General features: G+C 40.4%; 1 protein-coding gene across 1 annotated transcript in view; it reads left to right on the plus strand.

Annotated features, from left to right (window-relative positions):
* The window catches only part of ptpra (protein tyrosine phosphatase receptor type A), a 33,924-nt gene that overhangs the window by 17,173 nt on the left and 4,666 nt on the right, over positions 1-12,085 (plus strand). Inside the window, exons 5-20 of the mRNA XM_084927817.1 lie at positions 4,876-4,975; positions 5,168-5,241; positions 5,732-5,868; positions 6,693-6,783; positions 6,911-6,987; positions 7,091-7,127; positions 7,232-7,329; positions 7,646-7,765; positions 7,898-8,064; positions 8,160-8,295; positions 8,464-8,613; positions 8,760-8,853; positions 9,016-9,092; positions 9,269-9,403; positions 11,598-11,723; positions 11,834-11,985. Of these exons, the coding sequence (XP_084783943.1) occupies positions 4,876-4,975; positions 5,168-5,241; positions 5,732-5,868; positions 6,693-6,783; positions 6,911-6,987; positions 7,091-7,127; positions 7,232-7,329; positions 7,646-7,765; positions 7,898-8,064; positions 8,160-8,295; positions 8,464-8,613; positions 8,760-8,853; positions 9,016-9,092; positions 9,269-9,403; positions 11,598-11,723; positions 11,834-11,985 (1,771 nt within the window). The remainder of the gene's footprint in view (positions 1-4,875; positions 4,976-5,167; positions 5,242-5,731; positions 5,869-6,692; positions 6,784-6,910; positions 6,988-7,090; positions 7,128-7,231; positions 7,330-7,645; positions 7,766-7,897; positions 8,065-8,159; positions 8,296-8,463; positions 8,614-8,759; positions 8,854-9,015; positions 9,093-9,268; positions 9,404-11,597; positions 11,724-11,833; positions 11,986-12,085) is intronic.

Below are 12,085 nucleotides of genomic sequence, written 5' to 3' on the forward strand. Positions count from 1 at the left end.
TGCAGAAAGACCCACAAACAAACAGCTACTGGAGGTGGCTGCTGTAAAGGCCCAGCAGAGTAGTTAAAGGGAGGGAACACTGAATGTTGTAACGTCCTGTGGGTTCCAGACAGACAGTTACTGACTTATTTCAGTAATTTTAATAAGTTATGGCAAAAGATTTTCAATTCATATTTATTTAATTTTATTTATTTATCACCAAATCCCAACAACAGTCACCTCAAGGCACCTTATATTGATCCTACAGTAATACAGAGAAAACACATTAAGTATTAAAATCAGTCCTTGTGAAAATGATTGTAATTCCTAAACAATGAATCCAATATTTTTGTCAAACCTCTTAAATTACAAATGAAACTGCTCTTGAGTCATTTCTCATATTATCCAAACACTGTATATAAATAAGATAATCCAGTTAGATTGCATCAAGACTCCATCTACATCTGAATCTCTTATCTCTGAAAGTGTAGCTATAAAACATAGTATGTAACATATATATTATATAACATATTTTAAAACTTTCGCAGCCCTGAAAGAAGAAAAATTAGAACTCATCTGACCAGTGATGAGAGCCTCCCAACCACAGCTGTCTGTGGAGTAAAGCTGTGTTTAAGAAGTTAATAATTTCACCTTCACTGCAGATGTTCAGTCTTAAGAGAAGTGTAGGAAATTATTAAATTCTAAAAGTTCAAACCTTAGTAAATATGTCACTTCTGATTAGATTTTATTCTCTCGATCAGTTTGGCTTTATCTGTTACTAAGCAGAAACCATATCAGCTGATCATCATGTGACGACTGTGTAATCTGCTTTATACTTTAAAACCTTATTCAAACTGTTTGGGTAAGATCAGAGAGCTCTTCTGCTCCATGATGGTGTTATGGAGGTCCATGCGAGTGTGTCCCTTCTGAATAAATTGCCTCTTGGTGCTTTCATGCCTGTAGTTAGAGCCTTCTGCCTGCCATCAGATTGTCTACGACACATTTTTATTGTTATGTGTGAACAGATCCTGCCTGAAGCAGAGTAAAAGAAGACAAAAGAGGATAAGGGAATTTGGATATGACCAGACAGCGACACTAGATTAGAACAGCTCCATGAATAAATGAAGATGATGGATTACTTATAAACACAGTGTCAAGGTGTTTTTTTTCCTTTAGCTGTGCTCTATTTGTGCAAAAAAGCAGTAGCAGAAGCTGAAAACAGCAAGCAAGTGCGCTTTCTGGTCAAGAGTCAATCTTTAATATTTTAGATGGTTGAACATTTTTCTGCTTTTAGACTCCATTGTCGCAGTGCTGGAAATATCCTGACATGACATACCTGCATTTGACCACTCATCCACGCATTCACTGCCAAAAACTTTTCCATAATAACAAAGTTTTCTTCTTCAGAATCTTAGAGATTTATTAGAACCTTTATTGTGTTAAATAAACAGCATGTTTGTTCAGCTTCACACTGAAACCTGGGAGATTTCTGGTGTTAGCTTCGTGTCTGTGCGCTGAAAATCCTGCTAATACCCCTGCAAGTGAAACACGAGACCACCAACCTTTTCTTTCACATTAATTATTCATATTACAAAATTACAGAGAAGTATAACAGTCACTGTCGAACGTCACTGGTTGATTTGGAAGATCATTATAATGGTGTAATAATAGCAGGTTGGATTGTATTTATTTTTTCCAGAATATGAAGGGTAGTATTAGACTATGAATTAAGTCTATTGCACTTATTTGGTATTTACCTATGAAGAGTCTAAAATTATAGATATGTAACTTGCAACATTCAGTCATCCATAAAACATGTGATGACATTACACACGAGTCGAATGCTGAACGCTGGCAAAGATTGCATCAAAGAGAAGGAAAGTTCACCACAAGGAGAAACATGCAATAAAAAGAATCATCTACAATAAATAAAGCAAACATCAGAAGCCCCGATAAAAGCGCTTACTTCACTACAAAAGAAGCTTTTTGTATGTTATAACTTCAGTTTTTGGCACGGCAACAAAATTGGCCAACAATAGCATAACCAAGAGTAGCCCACAGACCCCGATGGCGCCACACAGTTACAAGATGTTTAATCTAAAACCAGGCTTGGATGCATTAAACTGTCAGTAGCAACATGATCGTTGTGTCCTGTTGGCTTCTTGTTCATTGAGTTTATTTTTCCATCTAGCTATCACTTACAGTCAGAATTAGAAGGTGCTCTGTGTATTTAAAAAAAAGTCTTTTATTACCTCCTAATTTTGTAAAACTGCACTGCTAGAAGGGTAGAAGGGTGCTAGAAGGGTAATGGGAGTGCTTTCCAATTTACTTGAAAATCTCTACTTTAGCATAAAATTGTTAGATTCATAAATGAATAACAAAATGTCTGCTTCTTTTAATTTCACTCCTACCAGTCTCTGAAATAAAAATGGAATAACGAAAGCATCCGCTGACCATTTTTTAATTTAATTGATTTTTTTTGGTACAAAAACACATACCTGATGTGTTTGTAGATGTTCCAATAGGGGTTCCAATACACATCAAGCTATCTACCTTAAGTCCTGGTCAATGTAAATGTGGCTACACAGCACTATAGGGCATGTCTGACATAATCACCATGGGTTCACAGGTGTTATGTAATTGCTCTATTGTCTATCTCTGGCCGTCTGTGAGCTTTGTGTGGAAAGTTGCGAGCAGTTCTAAATGGCATTAGATCCGTCAAGGCTGTGTCAGTTCCACATGATACTCACAGCCTGTTGTGCTCTTGTTCTGTTCAATGTAGACATTGTCCGAAGGGGAACACTGAAAAGTCCTGGGAATTGTGCGAGGAATAAGCAACACAACTGGGCGTCGTTCCAAAATACTTCTCCCAGAAAGTATGTACAGAGCTAGAAGTCAAATGATGCATTCTTTGCAGCATAGTTTGTCTGCAATGTTGAGAACTTTCTTGAATTTAGCCCGCAGAAGAGCTGACGTTGTCTTTCCATTGTGATCACCACAGTGCAGGTTTCTAGAAAATCCTCTCCTTTTGTTTGGCCCTGACGTGTCTTACTGCCGAGTCATCGACACACAAACGGCAGCCATTATTTGCACACCAAACGACCCTTGTTGTTAGGGCAAATCTCATGTCTTTTGTTCCAACTGTGGCAGTGAAAGGTCACCAGAAGACCACAGGGTCTTCAAATACTAACTTTTGCACATGGTGGTGACGTATACAAAATGTCAAGTAACAACCTACAGAAACATCACGAAGAACAGGTAACTTGGCAATGTGACCGCAATCTTTTCCTGCTAGTCACGAACATCACAGCAGGATAGAGGCTTGTAGAGACTTGATATGTAAAAAGTGCTTAAAATTTGCTCTTAATAATTCAGATTGAATTCACAGCAAACCTCTTTAAAGTTTCAGTGTTTTATACCATCATCCTGTGTGTGCTGCCATCTTGGGTGTAACCAGTTTTTGACCTTCACAGTTAAACTGTGATTTCTGCTTACTCTTAAGGGACAGCCTGTTGCTCTCTCCATTTGTGTGTTTTTCCTTCTTAAAGCCATGCAATGAAATATTAACACGGACGGCCATTCTGGAAGGGAAAAGTACAGGATGATGTTGAAAGAGTCCGAGCTCACTGTTGGCAGACAACAGAGGAGGGCCAGCTTTAGCTGTCAGTTAGAGGGCCTCACATTTGACTCCAGAATACTTATACAGGAGTTCATGGTTCACTTAGTGACTGCAAGGTGCTCATGTCCTGTGGCTGCAAAACAAGTCCAAATCCTCACCCCTCCACTGCTGTGCTTGACAGTTATGCTGTTAGGTGTTAATGCTGATTAACCTGTTTGTCCAAACATTGCACTATGACCAAATATCTCGGCTTTAGTGTCATCTCTCCAAAGGAAATTGTTCCAGGAGTCTTGTGGTTTGTTCAGATTCAACTTTACAAAGCTAAGCTGTGCTGCCATGTTCTTTTTAAAGAGAAGAGGCTTTCTCCGGGCAGCCTTTCCAAACAAACTGTACTGGTTCACTCTTTTTCTGTTTGTGTTGTCATGACCTTTAACATTTAACATGCTAATTGAGGCTCGAGTAGAGTCTGAGATGTAGCTCTTGGGTTTTTTTGCAAGGTCTCTGCTTATTAGACATCTATTCCTGAGAAGATTGTGGCTTCAGACCAACAAACTGTCAAATGTTCTGCTTTTATAGAGTTGGTCACACTTGCTGATGATCAGTTAATAAAGCGCTTTTAATTAGCAGCTCCTGGCTTCTCACTGCTGGACAGCATAGAGTCCTGTGAAAACGTCCTTGCTCATTTTTGTAGGTATAAAGATTGTCACCCTCTATAAACAAGGGGGTATTAGCTATTCTGCTCTCTTATGAGTTAGCCTAATTTGCCCCTCAACCACTGAGAACTTCACTGTAGTATTACATGTAACAACATGCTATTGTGTTTATTCTTTACATACAACAAATTTTGGATTTGCTCGTGATTGTGCTTTCCTTTTTTTTTTTAACTCTGGCAGTAAAGGCAGTTGTTTGATTTGCCAGCTGTTAAGTTGTGAATCAGCTTTGAGTTTTTGAATGTCGAAAGAGAACTTTAGTGCCTCAGCCTATTCTTTGACATCAGTTATATTTGGTCTGTTGGTAACATTACTCTTCTACACATTTTGTGCACCAAGAACACAACATGTCTGCTGTTAAATGTGGACGTTAAGCTAATCAGCATTCACATTTAGCAAGTTCAGCACATGCTTTTATGGCCCACCGGAACACGAGAATAATTTAGTAATGGTTTTGGAATTTGGCATCTAACCAAAGCACTGAATCAGATCAGGTGTTGACTCCCTCCCCCTAAAATTCTGTGCATTTATCGGTTATTCTGCCCTTTCCCTTTGTGCCTCGTGTAGGTGACGAAGATGCTGGGGACATGCCGATCATAGCCGTGATGGTGGCCCTGTCCTCCCTGCTGGTCATCATCTTCATCATCATAATCCTCTATATGCTCAGGTTGGTAAACTACGGTTGATGTTTGTCGGACACGGAGACCTGTGGTGAGGGCCTGAGGTGCTGCTGTTACCATGGCAATGACTGACTGCCATTCTGCTGTGAGACAAAAGTAGTGTGTTTTTGTGAGAGAGCGAGATCAAGAAAGAGTGTGTATCTGTGTTAAAATGCACTTTGATCTGTGTTGATCGACAGGTTTAAGAAGTACAAACAAGCAGGGAGCCATTCGAACTCCTTCAGACTGACCAATGGCAGGTCAGACGACACAGGTAAAAGCAATCGCGCATCCCTTGTCAGCTCTGGGTGACTGTGTGTTTGCGTGTGCTTTGTATTTGTTGACAGATACGGCAACAATCTCGGTGAAATACTGAGCTTATTTGATTTGGGTCATTTGGGCAAACATGCACAGCCAGGTTGACCAGACTTGTTAGTCAGTGTTTTTTCCCCGATAAGCTTCGATTGATCTTACTTCCCCAACTGATAACATTTCCCTGGCTCACTGCTGGAGGAAGCTTTTGTTCACTGCGATTACCTAATCAGCAGAGCTGCAGTTAGTCCTATATGTTGCAGCGCTGACTCACATCGCCCTCTGCTGTGCGTTTCAAGAAAAGACAGTGAATGATGAAGTCAGTGTTGCATGATGTAAGTCATCTCCAGTCTCATGCTCTTACCCATGTGTTTATCTCTACCTGTCTCACCCCTCCCGTTCCTTCCCCTTCTCCTCGCTCCTGCCTCCTCCCTTCCTGCTCATTGCTACAGAACTCCAGAGTGTGCCGCTATTGGCCCGCTCACCCAGTACAAACAGGAAGTACCCGCCGCTTCCCGTGGACAAGCTGGAGGAAGAAATGAACCGTCGCATGGCTGATGACAACAAGCTCTTCAGAGAGGAGTTTAATGTATGGCACACTCAAGCAAGCACTCTTTGATAGCATGCAACTCTGTTGGTTTAATTATTAAATCAGAATGAAAAACTTTAAATGAAAAAGTATAGATATTTGTATTAAAGGACAAGTAACAATTCAAAAGTCATATTTAGACTTGGCTAATTCTGGAGGCACAGTCTCCAGTAAACTTAGAGCCACATGAGACTCAGTTGTTACATAATTACATTTAATGTAGGAAAAGTAATGGATTAAAGGGTAAGGAGCCGTGTTAGTCACTCCACGTGGTAGCAGTACAAATGTAAGGCTAGCCTAAACACTGATGATTCCATTTCACGAAGAAGAAATGTTGAAGAGAAAAGGTTAAGGAGCCACTGGCTTAAATAGTTAACCCTGTTTGCACAAAATGAGAGTTTATTTCTAAAGCACATTTTAAACAACCTCGGCTGACCAACATGCTGTACAGTTTATATTAGGTATAGACTATACATAACAGTCACTAAATCAAAAATAAGCATACACTATAACCAAATAAAAGAAGCAAATAAGACTCTGTTTGCATTATAAAAGCCAGGATACTTTGTTCAACTAGACCTGAAATTAAGCGACAACAAATAGGTTTTTAAAAGTGTTTTAAAATAAAGTAGGCAGCTAAACTGTGGTGAATAAATAAGGATGAATCCTGATCAATGCACAGACCATACTGTGCAGTCACACTAAATGAGTTTGTGATGTGCATTAGGTTCAGTAGGCAAAAAGAGCAGGAAATTATCTTTATGGTCACACTGATGCAAATCTCTGCTGTCTATAAATATGTCTGTGTTCTTCTCCTGTTTTAGGCACTGCCAGTCTGCCCCATCCAGGCAACGTGTGACGCTGCCTCTAAGGAAGAGAATAAAGAAAAGAACAGATATGTGAATATCCTGCCATGTAAGTGAAACCTCGTCTCTCAGACTGATACTGACTGACACAAAAAAACAGATCTCGTAGTTACAAAAAGAAAAAAGTCACAATTAAACTGAGGTGGAATTAACATGCGTCATTCTTTTTCTCCCAGATGATCACTCCAGGGTGCATCTCTCATCTCTGGAGGGAGTCCCAGACTCTGACTTTATTAATGCCTCATTTATAAATGTTTGTATATACATTGAGCATCTTTTCCACAGTTCTGCTTTTTACCGATCACATCTCATTCAGTGTCATGCTAATGTGTCCTCTCGGCCTTTTACTTCTGCAGGGTTACCAAGAGAAGAACAAGTTTATTGCAGCTCAAGGTGAGGCTGGCAGTTGCAGTCAGGCAGAAAAAAACTGTGCCGTTGTTCGCTAATAATAAACCTGATTGTGCTTCTTGATTGCTTCATCCGTCTCGATCTCTCAGGGCCAAAGGAGGAAACTGTAAATGACTTCTGGCGTATGATCTGGGAGCAGAACACAGTCACAATAGTCATGGTGACCAACCTGAAGGAGAGAAAAGAGGTGAGAGAGCTGGACACATGATGATGATGATGATGCTTCTTTTGAGCTAATTTGATTTATGTGATGTTATAACAGCTTTTTAACATATGAAAGATTGCATTTGTATCCACATTCATAATATAGTTAAGATGGTCCTTTAAAGCCCCCCTTGTATGAGTCCTTATGCAAAGACCTTCACAGCATGACTTAACCTGTCTTTGTTTTCTCTACTGTACTTGTTCTGTTAATCCTACAGCAATACTGTAATACCTGAGTGTTTCATTACATGCACTTCTTTACGCCTGTGCTTTGTCTCGAATCACTCTGTATTTTTTAGTGTAAGTGTGCTCAGTACTGGCCGGACCAGGGCTGCTGGACATATGGGAACATTCGGGTGTCTGTAGAAGACACAATGGTTCTAGTGGATTACACCATCCGCAAGTTCTGCATCCAACAGGTACCATGCTTGTCCTTTAACTGTTGAGCTTTACTCATTGTTTTGAAGTTTATCATCAGAATAGGTGAAATTTGTTTTGTTTTTTTAAATATATTCTGGTTTACTTTATGGTGTGTGTTGTTGGTGTCTCAGGTAGGAGATGTTTCTGGGAAGAAGCCTCAGCGCCTCATCACCCAGTTCCATTTCACCAGCTGGCCAGACTTCGGGGTGCCCTTCACCCCTATTGGAATGCTCAAGTTCCTAAAGAAGGTCAAGGCCTGCAACCCCCAGTATGCTGGGCCCATTGTTGTTCACTGCAGGTAAGTAGGTGTGCTTCACGCCGCCCACTGTGTTTTTGTTATGTATTTCTTTGCACACTACTTGCAATTCACAAGATCATGTTTCCTTCTGTCAGTGCGGGTGTGGGGAGGACTGGTACCTTTATTGTGATCGATGCCATGTTGGACATGATGATCGCGGAAAAGAAGGTGGACGTGTTTGGCTTTGTCACCAGGATAAGAGCCCAACGCTGTCAAATGGTTCAGACAGATGTAAGTGGAGTATCAACACAAAGCACCAAGGGTCGATTCATGATTATAATGCAGAAGCAAAAACCTAGACACTAACTACTGAATTATCAAAACTCTGTATCGGAGTCATTTATTCACGATTTCCTTTTATTCCGTCTTGCTCTACACAATCATCACTCTCTCCCACAGATGCAGTACGTTTTTATCTTCCAAGCGCTGTTAGAGCACTATCTGTACGGAGACACAGAGTTAGAGGTGACCTCACTGGAATCCCACTTGGCCAAACTCTATGCGCCCTCACCTGGAGCTGGCTGCAGTGGTCTGGAGGCTGAATTTAAGGTCTGCTTATGTGTTCTTCCGAAGACAAATTATTCTCTGTAACTCCCCTCCTTTTTGCATTATTTTGTATCAATTGAGGTTCCTACTAGTAATATTGTGAAATTCGAAGTAATTTAAACGTTTGCTTGTTATCTTGTAATTTCTAGAAACTGACATCCATCAAGATTCAAAATGACAAGATGAGAACGGGCAACCTTCCTGTCAACATGAAGAAGAACAGAGTTCTGCAGATCATTCCATGTGAGTCGAGCTATTTTAGTTGTGCGGTGTGGGTTTTTATTTGGCGCCTATATGAATTAGTAATGCATAAAAACAGCGTATTTATTAATGCATATGCTCCTGTGCAAACGCTTAAAGCTTTTTCCATTAATCAAGAGAAATGCTTCTCCTTGATTCTAACAGACGAGTTCAACAGAGTGATCATTCCAGTCAAACGAGGAGAGGAGAACACCGACTATGTCAATGCTTCCTTCATTGATGTGAGTGTAACAGTGTCCAGATTAGAGTGGAGCATTTCATTTCATTAATGCGTGCAATCGATCGGTTTTTTTACATCTACCTTTTTTCCCCCGCTCTCGTTCTCTCTCTTTTTTTGCATCATTGAACTTTTTCTCCGTGGACATCACTCCTGTCTCTTTCCTCCTTGTGGTAACAGGGCTATCGTCAGAAGGATGCTTATATGGCGAGCCAGGGGCCCCTGCAACACACTATAGAGGACTTCTGGAGGATGATCTGGGAGTGGAGAAGCTGCTCCATAGTCATGCTCACTGAGCTGGAGGAGAGAGGCCAGGTCTCTGTGTGTGTCTGTGTGTGTGTTTGCAGTTATTGATCTGGTATTAGATACCGAATCAGTAACTGGTAAAGATAGAATATTGATATCGGGACTGATTCCAACTGGATGCTACCAGTCTTGTATAATGTATTACTTGTGGCGTCACATTTCTCTTGTGAGCCACTAGCAAATATTATGTCACACACATACTGCTGTTGACTGTCTCTCTCACAATATTCAATTCAATTCAATTTTATTTATATAGCGCCAAATCACAACAAAAGTCGCCTCAAGGCGCTTCATAGATACAGAGACATACAGCATATGACCCCCTATGAGCAGCACTTTGGCGACAGTGGGAAGGAAAAACTCCCTTTTAACAGGAAGAAACCTCCGGCAGAACCAGGCTCAGGGAGGGGCGGCCATCTGCTGCGACTGGTTGGGGTGAGAGAAGGAAGACAGGATAAAAGACATGCTGTGGAAGAGAGACAGAGGTTAATAACAGATATGATTCAATGCAGAGAGGTCTATTAATACATAGTGAGTGAGAAAGGTGACTGGAAAGGAAAAACTCAATGCATCATGGGAATCCCCGGCAGCCTACGTCTATTGCAGCATAACTAAGGGAGGATTCAGGGTCACCTGGTCCAGCCCTAACTATGTGCTTCAGCAAAAAGGAAAGTTTTAAGCCTAATCTTAAAAGTAGAGATAGTTTCTGTCTCCCGAATCCAAACTGGAAGCTGGTTCCACAGAAGAGGGGCCTGAAAACTGAAGGCTCTCCCTCCCATTCTACTTTTAAATACTCTAGGAACAACAAGTAGGCCTGCAGTGCGAGAGCGAAGTGCTCTAATAGGGTGATATGGTACTACAAGGTCATTAAGATAAGATGGGGCCTGATTATTTAAGACCTTGTATGTGAGGAGCAGGATTTTGAATTCAATTCTGGATTTAACAGGAAGCCAATGAAGGGAAGCCAAAACAGGAGAAATATGCTCTCTTATTCTAGTCCCTGTCAGTACTCTTGCTGCAGCATTTTGGATTAACTGAAGGCTAGAAGGCTAGTCAGTGAGTTTTTTGGACATCCTGATAATAATGAATTACAGTAGTCCAGCCTGGAAGTAATAAATGCATGAACTAATTTTTCAGCGTCACTCTGAGACAGGATATTTCTAACTTTAGAGATGTTGCGCAAATGGAAGAAAGCAGTCTTACATATTTGTTTAATATGTGCGTTGAAGGACATGTCCTGGTCAAAAATGACTCCAAGGTTCCTCACAGTGTTACTGGAGGCCAAGGTAATGCCATCCAGAGTAAGAATCTGCTTAGATACCATATTTCTAAGATTTTCAGGGCCGAGTACAATAACCTCAGTTTTATCTGAATTATAAAGCCTTATGCACAAACAACACAAAACTACACAGCAAGCTAAAAAAGCAGCAACTGAGAGTGCGAGAGTTTGAGTGCACGCTCTCACTGGTGTCTCTGTTTTCAAAGATCATTTCTTCTACTGTGAATCAACTGGATTTTGACAGTTCAGTGGCGAATAGGAAGTGAGGAAATGACCCTCTTATCACTGGTCACTTTTAATTACATTAGATATGACAGGCTGGCAACTTCAGTCAACTGTTTTATCTCCAGTAAACGCTCGATTTGTTGGGAAATAAAATCTTACACGTACTGTTCAATTCAGTGATACCTATAACTGTACTACTTTGATATTAGAAACATCTTAAACCGGAACATTCTGGGGTGAATTGTGAAGTGAAACGGTGTGTTTCTGCATGTGTGCATCTGGCTTGCATTGTACAAATTGCAGTGCATGTGCAGAACTGTTATTTTGCCAGTGGACATGTTTTTATCATGAATCTTTATTAACTGCACTATAAATTATTCCCAGCAAGTAAAAGCAACTTTTTTTTTGGAAAGCTCAACAGTAACGGTAAATCCCTTTTTAAAGGCCAGAATTAGAAATAAAGATTCCACCGATACCAGTTCAGTTTCATTTTTTTCCTTAGTTTTTGTAATTAATGTGTAATAAAGGTTCTCTCTGTGTTCCAAGTAGATGGATGCAGTACTAAAGTACTACATATACAATATAAAAATTTGCATATATTTCAGATGTGTCTGACATTTTAAATCTGCTTGGTATTTTATGACTTCTAACATGTCATCAACCTTTATTTGACTTTTTTCCATGTCCTGTGTCCTATAGGAGAAATGTGCTCAGTATTGGCCCAGTGATTCAGCAGTGACCCATGGAGACATCACAATTGAGCTTAAAAGAGAGGAAGAGAACGAGAGTTACACAGTGCGTGACCTCTTGGTCACCAACACCAGGGTAATAAAGGGCTCAATGAAATGATGAAATACTATAAAACAACCGAGAAGTTCCAACATGGAACAAACACATTATCTGTTTATTATCTGTTTTATCATCCATCTTTCCAGGAGAACAAGACTCGAGTAGTGCGTCAATTCCATTTCCATGGCTGGCCAGAGGTGGGCATCCCCACTGATGGTAAAGGCATGATCAACTTAATTGCTGCAGTGCAGAGACAACAGCAGCAATCTGGCAACCACCCAATCACTGTGCACTGCAGGTAAGAAAATACAGACACACACAAACCCCTAACCTTTGAATTTGTATGTGCCAGTCTAACAAAATTTAGGGAGATAAATGCGTAACATTAATATAATTAC

Source organism: Perissodus microlepis, chromosome 5 (genome assembly GCF_051167445.1).
Source record: "Perissodus microlepis isolate ML-2025 ecotype Zambia chromosome 5, ASM5116744v1, whole genome shotgun sequence".
NCBI classification, from domain to species: Eukaryota; Metazoa; Chordata; class Actinopteri; order Cichliformes; family Cichlidae; genus Perissodus; species Perissodus microlepis.